This window comes from Geospiza fortis, unplaced genomic scaffold (genome assembly GCF_000277835.1).
Source record: "Geospiza fortis unplaced genomic scaffold, GeoFor_1.0 scaffold40, whole genome shotgun sequence".
NCBI lineage: Eukaryota > Metazoa > Chordata > Aves > Passeriformes > Thraupidae > Geospiza > Geospiza fortis.
Genome location: NW_005054297.1, coordinates 1,865,879 through 1,887,327, shown reverse-complemented (window position 1 = coordinate 1,887,327; position 21,449 = coordinate 1,865,879). Strand labels below are relative to the sequence as shown.

At 41.8% G+C, this 21,449-nt stretch overlaps 1 protein-coding gene across 1 annotated transcript; it reads left to right on the top strand.

The window, feature by feature from the left end:
* Positions 1-2,273: 2,273 nt before the first annotated feature.
* Positions 2,274-3,044, top strand: FGFBP1 (fibroblast growth factor binding protein 1). The gene has a single exon (XM_005415420.2). The coding sequence runs from the start codon at positions 2,274-2,276 to the stop codon at positions 2,988-2,990; it is 717 nt and encodes a 238-aa protein (XP_005415477.1). The 3' UTR covers positions 2,991-3,044.
* The last annotated feature ends 18,405 nt before the right edge of the window (positions 3,045-21,449 follow it).

Here is a 21,449-nt window from a genome sequence, read left to right as displayed (position 1 = left end):
AACCATCCCTAGACCAGTTTGCTCAGAGCCCCATCCAGCGTGACCTTGACCATTCCCAGGGATGGGAAGTCCACAACCTCCCAGGTTAACCTCTCCAGTGTCTTGCCACCCTTATCATAAAAAACTTCCTTCCTCATATTTTATCTAATCCTAATCTCTTTCAGTTTAAAGCCATCACCCCTTGTCCTATTATCACATGCTCTGTACAAAGTCCCTCTCTGGCTCTCCTGTAGGCCCCTCTAGGTACTGAAGGGCTGCTGGACAATCCCACTGGAGCCTTCTCTTCCCCAGGCTGACTCTCCTGCCTCAGCCTGTGTTCACAGGAGAGGGGCCCTCTGATAAACTTAGTGGCCCTCCTCTGGACTGGTGTTCCTTACTGCTCAAATAGTTCCTTATTTTGTGTGTTTGAAGTTCTTCAATACCAGTTTTTGTGACACAGGGTAACAAAAAGTTCAAAAGGTAACTTTGAAATGCTTCGTGGAATTGTTTTCACTATCATTATCAAATTCTGCTAAACACAATGATAGTGCAACATGTTGAGGGGATTGCAGGATGCTTCCCTCAATAGCTGGTAAAAGACACTTCACAGAAGCTCGTGATCTGATAAAGTTCTTATCATTGTTCAAGAGCTGGGAAGGACTGGGCTAAAGCAACACCCAAATTACGCAAGCTCACCTTGCCACTCCCATAGCCTGGCACTTTTTCTGTGCTGGGAGTGAGAACTGGCACTTTTCCAGGGAGGTGTGTCAGAGGTAGGTGAACATGGCCCTGGAGTATCCTATTGTGTTGTAACAATCTTTCTGGAGCCCCGAAGGTGTGTCCCTGCCTTTATAAACACCGCGCTGCTCTCGCTGCCAGCACCGGCTCTTCTGGAGGAGGGAATTGCAGCGGGAGCTGTGTTGGGGTGTCCCCAGCCCTCTGCGAGGTATGCACTTCACTTATCTTCCTTTTGCACTGTCCCACTTGCAGCAGAAGGTTACTGTGAAATCCTTATCCATTTTAATGTTGTTGTTTGCTGTGCTTGCAACAGAACTGTGAGTGCCACATGGGGTTCTCTAAAGAGGGGCTCATGGAAGGAAGATTTGTCTATAGTACAAGGCATGAAGCAAGTCGAGTAAGAACTAAGTGCAGCCTGCTCATAGAAGCTGCTGCCTGTGTATCCTACTTTCTAAATTCACTTACATGAATTTAGATTATTTAGATATTTAGATTATTTCTATATTTGCAGATAACTGAATGTTGAGATAGATTCTTTATTAGCCTGGCTGCACATTAACTTCTGCTTTCTAACACAAAAACTTGGTTAAGAGATAACCATGATGGTAACATCTAAAAAATACATTTAGGGTTTTGATCATCAAAATGCCAGGTTTAAATCCCTCTTTGATCCTGAAAGCTGCTTTATAAAGGCAAACACCTACAGAAATAAGCATGCTCTGTGCAGATGTAGGGATCACCTTGATAATAATTTGCTAACTGGCTACATTTCAGAACTGAAGTTGCAATTTATCCCTGGAATTTGGTGACTTGAAACACAGCCCAGTACACTGCAGGTTATCTTCAACAGCAAAAAGGTAGTTCTGTTTGTTTAGCGGTCAAGGTGGAAAAGAATACATCTATAGTTTCTTTTTGGTGTCTGGAAAGACAACCATAACCAAAAAAGACAACCATTTTTTTCAGAGCAAATTTGAAATACTGGCATAACCAGTGAATTACAAGGATTTTCAGGATACCTACAAAATAGTTTTCCTCAACTTGAACCAAACAGTTTCCTTTGTGTCTGGCATATTTTTGAAGAATAGCCAGAGGTTGGAGTCGAAAATGTTTATGAGTCATTTTACAAAATGGGAGATTGTGGGAACAACTGCTTTATTGTTATAATTTAAGATATCCATCTGAGACTGACAAATCCAAAGTCCAAATTTCTTCTCTGACTGCAGAAAAGATTTTAATTAAGCTACCTCAGTCACTGGGCAGTAGCACATCCTGGCAGTGATTCTTCTGTTCCCCATTGCATAGATAACAAAGTAACTGAAAGTTACTCCACAACCTCTTACAAGGGTAATTCATAATGGTATTTAAACCAGGTATTACTTACACAAAGGACAGATCATTTTGCTGATAACATCACTTTAACAGGTACCAAAGTGCAGTGCAATGCCATGTCTGAAAAACTTCAACTGTCAAATGTAATACAGCATTAAGTGAAAAGGTTTTTTATAATTTTGTTTGTTTGCTTGCTTTGAAGGCAGATACCAAGCAGGACAGAGACCATGAGGATCAAAAGCTTTGGACTCCTTTGTGTGTTGATGCTGGTCACCCAAATGCTCCTAGCCAACTGTGAAAGACAGAAGGAAAGAAAAAAGGGGAGACAAGGCATAGAACATGGTGGAAAAAAACAAAAGGAATCTAAACAAGGAAATGAAAAGGGGCAGAAGTCAAAAGGAGGAAAATCATCTCCTAAAGGCAAGTTTGAAACCAAGGAAAATGCTGAGTGCACCTGGTCAGTGCTGGACACAAATGCTGTTACTGTGCGCGTGCGGTGCAAGCAGGGTGACAGCGAGTTCTGGTGTGAGTTCTCTGGAGACCCTTCCAGCTGTGCACAGTATGCAGCAAACCAGAAATCCTACTGGAAACAAGTCTCCAGATCTCTAAAGAAGCAGAAGCAGATTTGTCAAGACCCCAAAAGTGTATTAAAATCTAAATTATGCAGGAAAGGCCCACGAAGTGCTCACCTCAGGTTGACTCACTCAAGCCTACTAACAGCAGTGGGTCCTGCCAGAGAGAACACAATGCATCACACCAAAGAAGTTGTTCAGACTCCAGCAGATGCTTCTGTGACTGAAAAAAGGCTAGAACAAAGTCCTCAAGACTGTGTGGAAGATGTAGATTACATTGACCAGAAAAAGGTGGCTGAGGAATATTGTCCAGAAGGTTTGCTTTCCTTCTGCAACTTTTTTATCACAATGGTCCAAGACAAACGGTGCTGAGGAGGTGTTTCTAAAGCTCTGAATCATGAAAGTCTGGTCTCTTTTAAGCTACTGCAAACCATTCCAGATTTTATTCTCATGTTTCATAGTGTATATAAGCAAGAAGGAATATATTTTTCTGATTTTGTATATACACAATAGACTACTCTAACACATTTGAAGATGTTATTGATGCTGTGTGCCCACAGATTGCTACCAGTGGATGTGTTACCAGTGGGTGTCACACACTCTGTGCAGAAGTGTATCAGTCATCTCCTTGGCCCTCTTTGAGCTGTGCTAGCCAAAGTGATGAATTCAGTGCCATGCACTTCTTGGTTATGTACCATGCTTTCGACCTAAAAATTATTAAGAAAAATAAACTTCAAAATACATCAAAAGTATTTCCTCTCTCTCTCTGTGTTTACTAGATTTCACTATAAGTGCTAAACCTTTGTCAAAGAATGATCTTTCACAATATCTAGGTGAAATGCTGTTTACAAAGTAGTTTTAAAAATACTTCTGCAGCTTTGCAGAGTTCAGCTTTTGATAGCAAGGTACATTATCATCACATTTGCATCATTGTAGTAATGAAGGGCAACAAAATTTTCCGACTTGTCAATAAGTGTGCAAATCTTCAGTTTTTAGTCTCACCAAAGGATGTCAAAACACTTTGACAACACCAATTCTCTCTTTTCTCCTACAGTCTGAAGCACATTGTAAAAACTTTCTGGTAGGTAAACAGAGGCACAGGCCTAGAATGAGTTATACAGGTTTGTACACAGGCCCAGGACTGCATCCCTTACTCAACAAATAAAGAGCTCATATTCAACACTGCCTGCAGGCTTTTTGAAATTCCATATTCTTTTATTTTTCTGTATGGAGGACACTAATATTTTTCTGTTCATTAAACTTCATCTGTGTTAAAAAACCCAAACAAACAAACAAAAACCCACAACATAAAAACCCCCCACAAAATTCCAAGAACAAAAGATTTTAGAAAATGTAAAGCTGAATCATGACAACTGATCTTTGCTGATTTTTTAAAATTCAGCTGGAAGAACTGTAAAATACAACTTACACTTTTCTTAAATACAGCTTATATTTTTCTTGTGGATCTGATCACAGAAGTACGGTCTTCTGCTAGTGATTACTTGAGGAAACTTGAAATTTCAAGAAAAACAATTTCCTTGATAATTTTGAGCAAATTAGCATTTCTGTCTCTTGAGAAAATATAGCCTTTTTCCTTCTGTTAATATGTCATTGCTAGAATATTTTTAAGATGGGTAGCTATGAGCTGAATGTGGGATGCTGCTATGAGTCAGACAAACTGTGAGAAGAATTCAGGTGTATTTCACCAAGTAAAAATGGCAAAAAAAATGAGATTCTTCTTACTAAACTTGTTGTCTCTGCATGCCCCGTGGAAACACTGGCTGTTGCCAGGCCATGCAGGATAAATTTGGTTGGACTGGTGCCCACAGCAAAGCAAAATTCCAGTAAAAAGGGACATCAACACTAACACCTGTGAGGCTGGAAGACAAAGCCATTTCAGCGCCAAGTAGGGTGGGAAAACAGCTACCAGTTCTTTATTACTAAGGGAGATACATAAATGCTGAAAGGGCAGGCAAATTGCAGCTGCTAGACACACTTTGTGTGCTGGCCTACCCCCCTTCACATTGAGATGATTGAGATAAGAAAGTCAAAAATGCAGAGGAAGTATCAGGAGCTTTATTTGGCTCAAGCAATCACACACTACAGTAATTAATTATTAATGTCTACTCTGGTATCCAGACACCTTTCTATTAGTTCCAGATCATAACCAGAGCACTGGGCAGGCCTGACTTAAGAGACTTACTTGCTCCGGATATTTTGGAAAACATCCAATCCTACCTCCCCTTAGCTGCTGTTGCTCTGGGCAGCACTGAGGCGAGGACTTTGTTGCCTGAAGCTTGATCTCTCTGCCCTGGGTTGCCAGAAGGCATGGCTCTCCCCGTGGCTGCCAGCCAGCCAGGCACACTGGGCCCCTGACATATCCCAGAGCAAATTCCAGCCAGGGATTCCAGAGCTGTGAACTCCATCTCCATGCACAGGACTGACAGCACCTGGAGCCACGTGCTGGAGGTGCACATTCCTCTCCAGGGATGCATTACATTTCTTCTGCCTCATCTTCTCGTTTCCATTCAGGGCTGACTTTTATCTCCGTGTGTGGCCCTTTGCAGGAGGAAAACATGCTCATTCTCAGCAGTTCATGGGTGCATTTCACCTTCAATGCAAGCAGTTGGGCAAGGACAGTGTGGAGCACCAGCAGAAAAAGGAGACCTCTGTGCAGCCTTTGTCCTCAGAAGGTGGGCTGTGGTGAGAGTGAACATCTCCAAACTGTCCCAGCCAAAGTATGGAATTGTTTACCTCCACGAGAGTGTGGTTTTGAATGTTTTTCAGAAGGGTGCGTTTCAGAATAGCAGTGTCTGAGGCAAATATATCTGGAGTCTAACTTCATTACAGCCTGTTCTATAACTGTACTGACCACAGCTCTGAGGCTAAGGGGTCTAAGGTCTCATTGCAGCCACCAAGCCCTGTATTTTTTCAGGCAACATCCACAAAGCAATTGCTTGACAGTAATCATATATGAGTCTTTCTTTGGGGCATTTAGAGAGTCACTGAAGTCAGTATGACTTTGGAGATTGTGGAGTCAAGCTAGTTAACATCAATAAAACATTTCCTGGTATTGTTCACCTTAGGACCTCTACTCGTTATGAAAAAGTTCACAGCTGAGCTCAATTCTCTGCCTCTTTGTCCCAGGTGCACCAGTGGTCCTTGTGTCAGAACTTCACGTTTGAAGGACTCGATGGTGGTGACTTTTGTAACACGTTTTCTAGCAGGGCAGGCAGGACTGCAGGGAAGGGGAGCAATGAATGGGCTTGAATTCTGAGAGCGTGGGCCAAGTCCTCATTCTGACCATATTGAAAACCTACAGTCTCAGCCTTCTTATATTAATGTGAGTTATGGAAAAACCATGCCTATTTCACACCTGGGGAAACAAAGTACAGGAAGGCTGGCTGACCTTGACAGTCATGGGAGGAATATCAGAGGCTGGATCAGCTACCAGACAGAGGTCTGGAGTTCCTGTGGTTTCCTTCTCCCACACCTCATGATTAGACCTTTCTGCACAAGAACTGCATGGATTTGTTCTTGAAGAGATCCAGCTAACTTCTACATACTTTAAAATTATTAGGAGTATCTTGGTGAAAAATTAGATTACTTTCTCTGCAATATAGTTTGTTTTCCAGACAACCCTGGGTGTTATAATTTGATTATTTACTTGGGAAGAAAGATAGAGCTTTTGAAGAAAGGAAATTTATTTTAGCTTCATAAATAAAGCTTCAGGGAGTTTCTCTTCTAGATGATGCATGATCTTTTTAGATAGACTCAACCGCCACATACTCCTGCAAATTCTTAAACTCTCCTCAAACGTAGGAGAGTCAAAAGATCAATTTTATTTTAAAAAGAGAAGAGGCAAATTTGGGATTTTTCCAACAGTTATCTCCTATAGTTACCAACCTATATGATGGTTTTATCTGGAAAAATTACATATTTCTTTGTATTCACTAGGAAATGGGAAGACATTGTTAATGCCAAGCAAATAGCTCTGGAAGTGCAGCACTAAAGAATCTGTAAAATTGCAGCTCATTCAAAGTTTTATTCATTACTATTTACTGCAGTGTATTTTATGCCCACTTTCATACACAATTTCATTTGAATGAATTTCTGATCCTTTAGCAACCTCCTTTATTCATTTACCGCTTAGGCAAGAGGACAGATTGTGTATCTAATCTCCCAAGCTGCCTGACTGCTTGAAGGAGTAGAACTGAGTGACTCATCCTTCCTGCTTCAGGAGTTCCCCACCCTTCTCTTCCCCCAGGGGCCCAATGGGTATTTCCACCTGATCTCACCTCACCTGGAACTGGCCAACCCTAGTGGAGACTGTGCTCAGACAAGACACATTTCACACTGCCATGCTCCCTGTGTAGACAGAGCTGAACCTGGATAATAAATTCCCCTCCCTTTTCCACTTTTGCCTTGTTTTTTTCAGATGCTGCCTTGAGCAAGGCAGCTCAACACTTGTTGGTTGCTGCTGCACCTCCCTTGTACCTTTGCTGGGTTTGCATTCCAATTCAATATTTTATATAGTTTGTTCCTCCAGGCTATTCCAACAATGATACCATAACAGGAATTGATCAAAAGGTAAAATCCAGCTTCAAGGATGGGAAATTCAGCAAGTTCTAGCCTGCAGGGGTTCCTTGCAGTCTTGTCACTTGGATGATGCTCCTGACAAGAGCATGCGTGTCCTCTGCCTGTTATCACATAAATGCTGCAAATCCTAGGGCATTTCTGTGTTCTAAAATCCTGGAACTTTCTGCTCCTTCCTTGACCGAGCAGGGGAACTCTGAACCCTGGCTGCAGTCATCACATCTCTTCAAAGAGCCAGAGAGGAGAAGGCAGAATGCAAGGCTCCTAGGAGGATTAGGGTTATCAGGCACTGGACACCTGGAGGGCTCAGGCTGTACCTGTGTGTCTCTCCTGCTCCTTCCATTGCTGTTACTACAGATACACAATATATGGTCAGAGATAAAGAGAGGGGACTGGCCATGCCCTGCAGCTTTTACCTGTTTGCAGAGCTTTGGAGCAGGAAAGCACGCATTAGGGCCCAGCTTATCTCTTAAACAGGGATTCACACATAAGGGATTTCTTTGGAAGCATACTGTTATCCATGTAAAGTATGTGCTTTATTTAGCCACCAGAGTTTCTTCCAAACTTGCTCATCAACCCCGCTGGAAACACCTAGTTTTTAAAGAGGTGATAGTGAGTAAGTGGAAGAACAGTGAAATGCTCCCATCAAGCCAAAGTTACCTGCCTGCCTTAGCCCCAGATCATACCAGGCCCCATGTGGAAATGATAAACTTAAACTTAATTAACCCAAAGCTCCCAGTGGAACTTGTAGGTCTCACACTGATTTCCAGGCAACAAACAGACACATCAAAGGGACTTTGTTATATAATGAGAGTCTGTGACATGTTCAAACCATCCACCAGTGTGCACACACAAGTACTCTGTGCTGTTTTGTGTATGCCAAGGGAGAGAGTTGTTCCAGCCAGCCAGGGCCTTTGATGTTAAAATTAGTCTTAAAATGAAGGAATTACAGTATTATCTGTAACAGGAATGTGTTCTGTACATCCATAATACGTGCACTAATTACATGTAATAGGTGTGCTTAGATAATAGAATGTTATTTAAATAATTTAAGTTACCTTTACATCTTTTGCCTGAGGGTGCTGTGGTCTCTAGAGTCACTCTAGAGGTGGTGTGGTTCCCTCAAAGATCTTGCACTGCTTTTGGGCTATTCCACAGCAGCTGAATTCCTACAGATGCACATGCCATGGCAGCTGTGATCCCACTGCTTGCTCAGAGCCTGCACTCCTCAGAGTGTGGCAGGGAGGCCTCCAGGCAAGTGTTAAACTCAGAAATGCAGGATATTCCTCACTTACACGTGCAAATGGCGCAGAAGAGAGCTGAGGAGTAAGCTCAGGGACAGACAGCAGTTGGAACACCAGGGATGCTGGATATTGTGCAGTTCCAGAGGAAATATTGTCTCCAAAGAAACAGTGACACTTGGGCTGCCCGAGGTGGTGCAGATGGGGTGTTGGGGTGCACAGCCCCCAGCTGGGCTAGGGATCAGTTTGCTGCCTTTGCAGGGTCTCCAGAGCCCCCAGGCCACTCTCACTGCAGGGCAGGACTCTAGCTGATGATACCTGGCCAGTGTCCAGAGAGGAATTGCACTCTGCTGCCCAAGCTCTTCTCGGAATTTCAGTCAGATGCAGCTTCCTTCTCTGTCCTAAACTGCTTTGTGCTCTGACTGTTAATGCTCTGGTGTGGCTGATCTCACACAGGCAGGGACTGGAAGAATATTTACAAGTTCCCCAGGTCTGAAGGAGGATCAGTAATTAAGGCAATTTTCAACAGTTATTTACAGAGAAGATATTAAAAAAAAATTAGAAGTGATGGTTTAAAAACAAGAGCAGAAAAATTGTTGTTTTCAGGGAGGCAGATTAAATATTAACAATTAGAAACAGTTTTCTTATCCAGTGGTTTTATCTTGAGCATTCTTTCATATAAATGTTTCATTCATGCTACAATCCACAGAATCCTATGAAAATGTGAATATTTTACCCTCACAGTGTGAGTAAGGCTTAAAAACATAAATTAAGTCTGCACCAGCAGTTCAAAAGCCAAATTCCAAATACAAAGAGCTTCCTATTTATTATTACCTTAAAAATTGCTTTCTAATCTAATCTCATGAGGGTGATCCACAACTTCTGAGTGCTTTACAGTGTGAAGAGAGACATACCAGGCAATCAAATGTGAACAGTATTAGAAATTACAGAATTAGCAGACATTTGTAAAATTTACTTTTTCAAAATATAGGAGCAAAAATGTACCTGCAAGAGAAATGTTAAGAAATGATCACATGAGATTCTGTGGGAGTGATTCTTAGTGGAATAAAAGTGTAATTCACAGAAAGCAGAGATTGCTAATGTAGGAAATGTAGGAGTTTGTGATTCCCATCTGCATGGCTCATCTGAATTTGCCCCATACCTGCTCTTGTAGACAGGTCTGGAATACAGCTGACATTTCCATTGTGTGTTGGCTTCACCCTCTGAAAGCATAGAAAGGTATCTGGAGATTAAAGCTCACTTACTTTCCTTATAGCACTGGTCTGCATATCACCCCTCCTATCTCCTGAATGCTGAGTTTGACTTTGTGTTTGTATTCCTTGAGTGGCCTTGTGTTCTCCTGCTGAGCTCCACCAGTGCTTTACCAGAGCACTCTTTTCAAGGACATTTGTATACTCAGTGCTGATGAAGCTCCTCTGGACTTGCATAAGCACAGCTCAGAAGTAACTTTGGCTATCATTAGGATTAATTTTATCTTTTGAAATAGTACTGTAATTTACTATGGATGAGTAACTCAGAGGAGGCCAAATAGTTTGGTGCTTGCAAATAGAATTAATTGAAAAATTGAAAATAGGATCAAAGGAGAAACTAGCAGAGGCACAATCAGTGTCTATCTCTCAACAGCTCTCTTTCCACACTCTCATGTGTCATGTATTTTAGGCCATGTCTTTTAGGCTGTTTCATGAATACAAGACACAGCTGCTGCAGGAGCTCAGCACACACTCCAGCCCATATGACCCCACTGGCACCTAGAGGAAATGTACCTGACCTGATGGACAGGGAACCATTGTCTGCCTAAAAGGATCCAGAAGTGCTCATTCTGGCTGCTTTTGTGACTGGGACACCCAGTTATCAGGGAGTGTTATTCCCACTCTTAGGCTGGGGGCTCATGATGTTTCCTGATGATGGGACATTATTGATGCAGGGTGAACCCCAGCTAGGGAATAAAGGGCTTTGACTCTATGATTTCAGAAGGTTGAACAAAAGTTTTATTAAGCTATACTATATTATAATACATCCTATACTATACTAATACTAATACTAAAACTAAAGAAAAACCTGTGACCTCTTCAGACAGTCACGACACAGTTCTGACTTAATTGGTCAATCAATCTAAAATACCTGTCACCAGTGTCTAATTAAGAAACTACTTTTTGGTAAACTATTTTCATAACACATTCCACATGTGCCAAACAACAGATGCAGTAAGTGAAGACAGGAATTGTTTTTCTTCTTCTCTGAGCTTTCTCACTGCTTTCCCCAGGAAAAATCCTGGGGAAGTTGTGCCTGCTGCTCTCTGTGAAGAGAGCTGCAGCCACAGGATGTTCTTAAGGTTTTACTCTCCTGCAGCCCAAAGTTCAATTAATCATTGGTAGTGAGCAGTAGTTTAATCCAGTGGCTGCTGTCACAGTATTCCTCCTAATTTAAATACAGGAGGAAACAAACTTCACTGTTTGCAGCAACACTTGAAATATTTGCTTTCTTTAGGCATGTTCTCACTAGTTTAAATGTTCTTGTTACTGCAACCAACTATGACAAGTTACTGCTCATCAGTCACCTCAGATTTCTTCCACCAATCACAGATGTGCAAGAGACCACAACATATCTGATGTTTGTAAGAAACATCTTTGAGACTAGCCAATGTCATGGTCCTATTTTCTCTCCTTTGTTTGGAGTGCCTCTGGTTCTCAGAAGTCTATCAACATGCCCTAAAACTTGACCTCTGAACTCTTAATGCCATAAGAAAAGATATTTTGATGGAGTCTGGGAGTCTCTGGGTTTGACCCATCAGATGATGAGCTGGAGGGAGCTGTATTATGCTTCAGAGCTCTGATGGAAGCTGTTTAGTTCTCTTTCTGTTTAGTTATATGGTACTAAATCACCAAAGAGACATACTGCTGGTGCACAGCAAACAACAAATAACAGGCACAATGTGGGCAGTGCATCACAGGGCAGACCTTTCAGGAGCTTCAGGGGCTCCTGACTGGAGTTATAAAAGAAATCTCTTTTGAAAATCATTGTAGAAAAACCATTACCAATGCTCCTTTTGTACCCAGTTGATTTATTGTACATTGGATATGCGTCTGTCTAGCAACAAGAGCAATGCTTTCTTTGCTCTTTCCAGAATCCAGTTTGCTTTACTGAGATTTAAGGAGATGTCTCACTGTGAGGCTAATAGGAAGTGAAGTCTGATGAAGATGCCACTACTGATAGGCAAAGTTCAGTTTGGAAAAAGAGTTTGAAAATACCCTTTTTCACCCACTGGGAAATTCATGTGCCTCTTTTGTGGTCAGCATCTCAAAATCCATGACCAGTGGATGCAACAAATGAAATAAGCCAACAATCCCAGTCACTGTGTGCTGACTTCTAAAATGCTCGTGCAAAAACTACAATTTTCTACACAATTAAAAATGTTTCATATCTTCTACATCCACATTTAAATTACTGAAATCTGTATCTTGCAAGGAGTAATGTTCTTGACCTCACTGTTCCTTTGGATTTCTAGACTACACTGATAGCTCTGAAGTATTCATCCTGCCTTGGAGGCAAAACCCCACATTCCAAAGAAGATCCCAGAGATGGAGGTTGATCCCTTTCATACACCTTAGAGCTGAATTTTGCTTGTGCTTCCACTGCACAGAAGACAAGAATTCAAGTTAAATGCTGTTGGAGTACACCACAGTTATCACAATGCTGTACATACAAAATATCATCCTTCACCCAAATTTTTTGAAAATTCAAAGAGCAGTAATAACATAACAATAGAATCAAGCAGTGGTACCTGGTGCTACACATTTCATTTAATGGCCATTCATAGGAAGAGGTGGATCAAATGTATCAAACAGTCACACCTAAGTGTTCAGTTTAGTCAAAAGCCTATAGTTATTCACTGCTCTTTCATTCTTTATCATCTGTTAATGAAGAAAGTTCCTCAGGACATGAGGGACGTGTTTGACTGCGTGTAACCAAATATTTGCTGTGCTTAGTTACCAGCAGCAGTACAGAGTACCCTAAAAGGGCAAGGTGTTGGTGCTTTGGATCAGCAGGAGCAAGACCTGGGAGAGGAATGAGATGGGAAATAATGAGCAGCAGCAGAACAACAGCAATGGTTATGCTGAGCAGTGTTGCAGAAGGCAATTGACAGGTTGCGTGGGCTCAGCTCCCCAGCAGCCCTGCACAGGCACTCTCACCCTATCTGAGGATGTCGAATACCTTGTTTGCTAGTAAGAGTAGAAACCTGTTACAATAAAACCCATAAAGATAGGGGGAAAGAGAAACGTGTTGCAGCACGATTTTCCTTTGGGGAAATAAACCATAAGACCAATGTGCAGGGCCTTGCCTGAACTTCACCTGTTTTTCCATCAAGAAAGGTAGTCCTGGATTTCTCCAAGGACTGCAGCATTCACCCAGGGTTCTGGACACCTCATAGCTTAAACATAGCTGAGGGAAACTGCAATGCAAAGTATATGAATGTATTTTGGACAGACTTGTGTCACTTCACATGCAGCCTCCAACCACAGCTGTCACCTTTTCTTAGAGGAAACAGAGAGAGCAGAGACAAACTGCAGCATCTCTAGGAGTGTGTGACACCAGTGCTAATCTTATCTGTGCTTCCTGCAGCTTAGACATGTGCCTTTGATGTGTGCCATTGTCCAAGGTCCTATAGGTCACAGATTGAGTTTCTGTTATTGCTGGGTTATTTCATTGAAAGACTTACCCTAAGTAACCCTATGGCTTGTAAGCAGCATACTCTCCACAGAACCTGCTGATTGCAGAAAATTTAAAAAAATTAAAACTGAACCTGACACGTCAAATCCAATGTTAATCAGCTTTTGCTTGCTTAATTCTATAGCCAGGAAAAGAGCCTTTACCTGAGGCTATCTTACAAATTTTTTAGGCAGGAACATCCCATGAAACAATATTTCTACAGGGAACAGTTTGTTCTGTTTCAGTAGGTAACAAAAGCTGTGGTTTTGTTGAGATCTGTGTTAAGATACTGATACATGACAGGGAAATACATCATCACAAAATAACAAGTTCTTTATGGACTAGCATAAGCTAGTCCACCATCATTATTAGCAATGTGTGTAAGTTACCAATTAATATTCATTCAAGCAATGATTTTTTATTTAAATTTGCTGCATTTTCTGAGCATCACAAAAAATGTGGGTGTTTGGAAGGCTTTGCTGACTGCTGAGTGTGAAAGTGGTCAGAGAAGCTGGCTAATCCCCCTCTCCTCTGGCTGCACTTTCAGCTGCAGGGTGCATGGTGAAACCTCTCAGAGATTACAACATTTTTACCAAGTGCTGACTTTTCTGGGCAATCAAAAATCCTGGCAATCACACAGGGAATGAAAATTCACCACTGCCAATGATGCATCATATTTCTTCCCTTGTCCTACAGCTCTTTTTTCTGGGAAATGCTGGGTCTCCAGTGGCAGGGTCTCCTATCCAACCACTGGGAGCTTTTGCCTGCAGTGATTCTTGTTTCCTCTTTCCCAGGTTTGAGCTGCTTGAGCAGGCCCAGGGAATGGCTGATGTCCTCCTTCCCTGGCAAGTCTCCCACTGTCAGCACTGCCCTTTGCAGTGGCGTCCATCAGGAATCCTGGCATGCCATGGATTGGGCTGCTGGAGGACAGTCAGGGTGTTCAAGGCTCTGCTCCATCCACGTGCGTGGGGCTGGGCTCTTTCCTGGCTGGACTCAGAACTGGGGACAAAGCAGCACAAAGGGCTGGGTTCTGGCTCAGTAATGATTAACTGGAATACCCCTGTCAACGCTAACCAGGGTTGTAACTGAATGCAGGTAACCACAACATTCTTATCTCTGCGTAGGGATGTTTTGCAACAGACTCTGCCATGGGTTCATTGACCTGCAGGTGCCTGTGAGCTCAGGGGACAGCCCAGGGTTTAATATTCAGTACAACTCACTCCCTGCTGAAAATCACACAGGCAGTGATATGTGAATAATTTCCTATTCATTTTTAATTTACTACATCAGGCTTTATCATGTCAAGTTGTGACCACAGTAACCTTCCCTGAACTAATTGAAGATTATGTCAGTGAAAAAAGTAAAAGGCAATTTTAGAGAAGCACACTGGTATGTTTCTGCCGTGGGACTGTATAATTTTTGACATTGTAATTAAAAAGCAATTACTTTTAAATTGGCATGATTTGTCATGCTGCACATCCCGAGATCAAAATCAGTCATCTCCCAATAAATTATCTCTGCTCCTTTGAGACAGTATTGGGAGACTGTGACCACAAACAGTCCAAACCAAAAGGACGTCAAATATTAAGTGATTTTGCCCCTTTTCTTTGAAATGTAGATTATCTCTTTTTGGCTTCAAAGTTTGATCATATCCCACAGTCCATGTGCTGTGCTTTCCATTTAGCTTACTCATGGACATCTCTGTTTTACTGGAGAACTAAGTGAAAATGGCATAAACAGGAAAAATGTGTAGAGTTATGGCCAAATGGAACATTTACAAAACACAAGTGTGGCACTTGAGCCGGGTTGGGAAGTTAAAGGTGACTGTAGATCATCATCAGGTCTACAGCTATGTTTCCATGATTTTCTGTGCTTCAACTTAGAATTCAAACCAGGAAATAACTCAGTCATTGGTAAAGAGGTCTTTAATTTCCCAGCATTACTGGTTTTCTCCTGGTAAATTGAGACAGAGAAATCTTGATGCTGGTGAAATCTTCTAGGCTCTAAGGAAAACTAATAAGTAAAGCTTGATACATATAATTTGTACTTGCAGGTATATTTCTGTGTAGAATTCTTTTTCTCAAGGAAGATGGAGCAACAAAAGGTCTGGATTAGAAAAAAATATCAACTTGTTATAGATCTCTTAAACTAGAATGTTTGGGCTAATAATTAAAGAGAAAGGTTATTTAGTAATCAATTAACCATGGTCAAATGATAAGAGGGTGCTCTGGTGTAAGTTTGAAAAACAGAAATCTTGCCTCCTATAATGTGTTAATTGATGCCATGATGTTACATTATGAGCAATAATGTGTGAAAGAGATCAAATGAAAGACATACTTGAAAGAGAGGTTCCCTGAAACATCCCTGCAGCCAAGTATTTTAACTTCAATGTCCACCCATTTCTGCTGGTTATTGTAGCAACGGGGTTGGTTTTGCACGGCAGAGAGCCACGTAAACTGGGTTGGTTTTACATGGCCTCTCAACTTTGCCCCAGAAAACTTGTGAATACTTTCTGTAATCATTTTATTATAACCCACTACTGATAAACACAGTAAAAGTAGGGAGTGCATTTCAATCCAGCCGTGTCAGTCAACAGGCCACAGGAAATACAAGATAAATCTTTGCACTAAAAGAATAATAAAGAATGGAAGAGGGTGAAGAAAAAAGACACAAATTCTAGCAAATGTATCATCCTGAAATGTTTACAAAGGTTGATCTCTCTAATTCACCAGGAAAAGAGCAGAAGAGGCACCTGGATTAAGAATTCCTGTCAGGAGGAAAAGCTGCCCTTCCCCACAGAAGAAATTATCTTTAACACAGGATACAAGAGGAAGTTGTTAACACCTGAGTATAATCACAGAATGAATCATGGAATGGCCTGAACTGGAAATGACCTCAATGATCATCAAATTCCAGCTGCCTTGCCATGCACAGGGACACCTTTCACTAGGCCAGAGCTGTGTCCAACCAGGCCAATACAGCAAACTATAAATTAATTTCAGTAATGGTGGAACAGCCTGTGATGAAAAGTGCTCCAATACCTCATGTTATCAGAGAGCATGAGAGCAGAGCTGCTCTGCACAAGTTGTGTTGCCTAGAGCACAATCTGAGGATGAAATAGAGGCGTGACACAGGATGAAACTAAAAAGCTGTAATATTCATAAGAACAGTTTAGACATTATGATAACCCTTAGGATCTTAAAATACTGCAAAATATCAGTTTATCATGCCACCCATTCAGGCAGGAAATCTCAAATTTGAAGATTAAATTGTTTGCCCAGTGTCCCATAATAAGTCCCTAGTAGCCATAGAAATTAATCCCTGGCTACACAGTACATTCAGCACAGCTACAGCTCAAACAAAAATATAGTTGATTAATGAAAAAATATTTAAACATACCAGGACCTGCTTAAACTTCTCAAGACATGTATTATTATTTTACTTCTTCACATGAAGCAGCCCCACATATCACCTATTAACAGTGTCTGACATTACTCAAGAAAATTTGGAACATAAAAAAAATGTGGAGACTGTAACTGTCTTCCTGCTTCCCGTTTTTAGTAGCATTTTAACACAGGGAATGAGTAATCTGAATTACAACTGTGTTTATTTCTATAATTTACCTCTGTCTAGACCACTTCTGTATGTTTCCCTGCTGTTACCCAGGCACATAACCACAAACTGATGTTGTTGAAAGGCTGCTGTAGGGAAGAAAAGCTGGCTCCTTCTGGTCACCTGGGGCTGGATGTAGCCTATTAGAGCACCAAGTTCTGCTCTGTGTAGGGTGTCATTAGCAGGAAGTTTATGCATCCATCCCAGTGTGGCTCCAAATGAGTCTATCATCCATCCCAGAGTGGCTCCTGTTCAGTGAGTTACACACCCCTGTGTCTGACCCACAGAGATCATAACTTTGCTGATGTCTTCACACAAGAGGCCTCTTGTCCATTCCCTGGAAGTTCAGAACTCAGCTGCAGAGGTCCCAGGTCCAATTGCAATGGAGAGCTGTTGATTTGACTATTATTCCTAGAGGAGTAGGAATGGAAAAATGTTTTCCCCCAGAGTTTCCCAGTCCTCTGCAAACCATTAGTGTCACTCTCTTGTATTGACTAATTTATAGATTCATCAAGAAACACCCCCCATCCCCCATTTTTAAGCTACCCTTTAAGATATTTAAGGTGCAAATGTAATTTACACCTGTTGCATTTTTACTCCACTAGGCCATAGGAAAGAAATTTTAAGATTTTTTTCCATGGCAGTTCCATCAGGCAATTTTGGCTGTGCTCCTGTAGCTAAAATGAGGAAAAAAAAAAGGCAAAATATCTAAGCAAGTATGGCATATGCAGAAAAAGAAAACCCTAAAGCAAGCAAATGTGATCTCAGTCTTGGAAATTCAGGGAACAGAAACAAACAGAAAACAAGGTATGACCTAGAGTGAACAGATTAATAACAATTTATTTTTCTCTAGCAGAATGCAGATTTTCTAATTGACTGCATATGATATGCTCAAAAGACTTCACTATCACACAGTCAGTTCCTGAAATCATCAGCAAATTTTACGGCTGTGGCTTTAGATACTCAGAAAATGGATTGTGAAATTATAATTTTTAAATATTTTGCAAAAGCCTTTTATCTGCTGCATTTGAGAGGATCCTTAGATGTCCTTTCCTGCTTTATAATATTTCTCACAGGGAAATACATTTGAGGCAAATTTTATGCAACTTTAACTACCTGGAAGCTAATTTTATGAATTTGAGCTGATAATCTAGGAAACTTTCACAGGGAGTGGAGAGAGATAAGGAACCTGTGTTGGAGTGCACATCATCCCTTCTGTGCTGCCCTCACTGCTGCAGAGCAGGATGAGTGCTCTCAGGCAGTGCCTGGTTTGTCCTTTTGTTTATAGAGGGAGTCTGTGCAATCAGGTGACTAACCTTTAGTGACAGAAATCCTATCTAAAATATTTAGCATGGATTTTAACCCTCTCTGATCTATTCTCCCTCCATGCACACCCAACTCCCAGTAATTAATTGAACTGGGGGTACAGCAGCTGTATTGCTGTGGAATATGCTGGTGTGGAGCACATGCTGCTCCATGTTCTCCCTGGGTATTCTGATTTGGGCAATCACTGCCCCACAGGAGAGGAGGAACAGCAAGCAGGCAGCTGCCCTCTACTGCTCCTCAGTGCAGTGCTCAAAATAAACATGCTCTTCAAATTAAACAGCTTTTTTTCCATTAGATAGAAGATGGTTTTTTCTTTTCTAAGCAAGGAAAAGTGTATTATCCCAGACTGTTTGCCTTTCTTGGTTCATCAGGAATTTAATGACATTTCTACTGGCAAAGCAGAGGGATAACCACTCAAACATACTACTTGTTTTCAATCTTTTCACCAGCCTCCATATTTTACATGCAAAAATTTTTCTTTGGGTCAGCCATTGCTCCTCTCAAGCTAGTGGGAAGGATCAGTTATTTAATAGGAAGGATCACTTAGTCCATTCAAGTGTCATTTTAAGCCTGTAAATGATATTGCTGCTAAGAGAAAGTTTCTGAGATTCAGCCTGTTCACCAGGTTTCCTACCTGAACACTTGCTGATCTCATTTTTCTCTTCTTTCTACCGAGCTCTTTTATGCAAGACAATGCCTGAGGGTCACTGTTTTGAGTATCAGGGAGTCTTCCCAGGTACCTGCATGAAGGGTAGCCCAAAAAACCCCAAAATTTCAGCCTCATACTGATGGACGCTGCAGCGCTGCCACAACATCAGGTTCCATCCAAAACCACTGCCCTGTTGCCAGAGCCCAGGGGGACCCAGACCCACTGCACAATGTGCTGCCAGTACACAGATAAATCAAACCCTTCTCAAAGATATTTCCCCACATTACAGTGCCCAGGCCAGGCTGAATGGGGCTTTGAGCAAGCTGGTCTGGTGGAAGGTGTTCCTGCCCATGGCAGGGGGGTGGAACTATGTGAACTTTAGGGCCCCTCCCAACCAAAACAATTCCATATTATGTGAAATCAAACATAAGGCCAAGTGCTGGTTGCAAAGCAGAACAGATCTTTCTGTATTTCGTTTGTTTCCTAGTAAGTTTATTGATTGCTCTGGTCAGGCGAAGTGGATCAAAGACCAGGGAGCAGCAATGCTGTTGTGACAGGGTCATAGAAGTGGCTTTTCCAGCTCTGTGTGGTTCTGGGAGTGATAACATTTGATATCACCCTGTCACACAGTAACTCAGATTCCTCTCATGTTTCTGGGCAGCATCTAGCAGTGTTTGATGTGGGCCTGAGGCACAAGCCAGACTATTTACCTTGAGCAAATTATGAGAGTTAGCTTTTTCAGACTAAAAACATATTTTCAAAACCCAACCTTTTTCAAACTATATTAAGAAGCATTTATTCCAAAGAGTGGGAAAAATGCATGGTTCTTTTTCCTTTTATTATTTTCTGTGGATTTGGAATACTTTGTATTTGTTTGGAAGGGTTTTTTGCTTGATAATTCTTTAGCAAAGCAATAGGATTTGTAAGTATACTTTTCTGGTAGGGCATGTCTGCACAGCATTTCAGATGTGTGATCATGCATGATAAAAGTGTTTGTTGGAGATGAGCTGGCTCATGTTCTGCCATGTATGTGATCCAGGCAGCCCAGACTTGCCAGCCACCTGCATTTCAAAGCCATCACTTACTCCAGCACAGTTGCCCATATTAATTGTGCACCTCAGCTTCCAAAAGCACAGTTGGCTTCTTAGCATCTTACTACATCACCACTGACAAGAACAATCATCTTTATTCACTGTTACGGCCAAGAACAATCTATGCTCAAGATAAGGACTCAGGATGCTTCACTTCCAGCCACCTACAAAGCCAATGACTTCTCTGTATCACATGGAGAACACAGGCTGGGGAGGATGTGCTCTGTTTCTCTGCTCTCCTGGGTGGATGCATATAGTGTTTCATACCTTGAACAGATTTCTGCGTTGTTTTTAGGAAGTGGCCTGTTTTGGTCTTCTGGGAATCTTTCTTTCTGAACTTTCTGAGGTTCCATACAATGTGAAACTGAATTAAGAACATTTCTCATCAGCAATTTTATTATAGATCTTGATTTTACAGTCAATATATTGCAACAGAAGTACAAAAGTGAGCATGAAGAAAAACTTTTAACTGATAGTCAGAAATAACCTATTTGAAAGTATTGGTTTGTGTCTATGTTGATTCATCTAAGTAGTTACACAACATCTTGCAAATAAAAATACACTTCACTTAATGTAAACATTATGGGTGAGCTCTTGGGTTGGTCCAGCCAGGCTCAGTGCAGGCTTCTATTGCTATTGAAGAGATGAGGTTTATCTAGAGATGCTCAGCATTACACCAGCTTGTGCAGTTCCACAATGAAGCTTTGCACTCTGGGCAGTCACTAAAACTTGTGGCAGTACAACCCTCTCCCTGTGGGACCATGGAAACCCCAGTGTGCCTGAAGGTTTGGCAGCTGCTGCTCACACTGCCACCTCGGCACTAGGAGTGTGTCTGTAGCAAAGCCTGCTCTGCTCTCTTGCTGGCAATGGCACTGACAGAGGCACTGCAGCCGTGGCCACAGGCTGGCCTCAGACACTTGTTTTCCTATAAACACTGCACTTGAGACTGGTAAAATAGTAATCAAAGGAAATCAGTGAAAGCTGCTGTTTCAGTGCACCACAGCACGTCGGTGCTTGTGAATTCTACACCCCAAGGCATCACCTTTCACTGCAGAAACTGAGGTCAGGAGACTCCTTATTGTGGCAACTGTTTGATGTTTGTTTCTATTCCAGTGCATGGCCAAGTTGTGGCCTGAGGGACCTTTTATGAAGGTTGGAAGGCTGCTGTTTACTGCTATATTAAGAACAAAATGTAATCTGACCAGCAATGGTGTATCCAGCAGGATTTTAATGGAGCTATCTGAGTCAGCCTCACTATTTTCCCTCCCAGCTGCATACTAAGCAGTTTTTACAGGTGCAGGCAACCCTCTGAGCAGGTTCTGGTTTTTTCTTAGCTCAGCTCAGCTGTCTTACCTCCAGCTGCTTACTGTGATACCCACTAAAAGGCAAGAACTGCTCTGCCTATTCCTTTGCTTGCTTTACCTGGTCAGAGGTGTCACAGTTCCTGGGAAAGCCATGATTTATACTGGGAAAGCCATGACTTATACTGTGTGCCAAAGGGCAACATCCCCTTCTGGGGAAGTTTGCACTGGGATGCAGGGAAAATGTAGCATGCCCTGCTCAATTCCTGCTTAACCTCTCAGCAGGA

Coding starts and splice junctions, on each gene's coding strand:
- FGFBP1 (XM_005415420.2), top strand. CDS start 2,274: ATGAGGATCAAAAGCTTTGGACTCCTTTGTGTGTTGATGCTGGTCACC.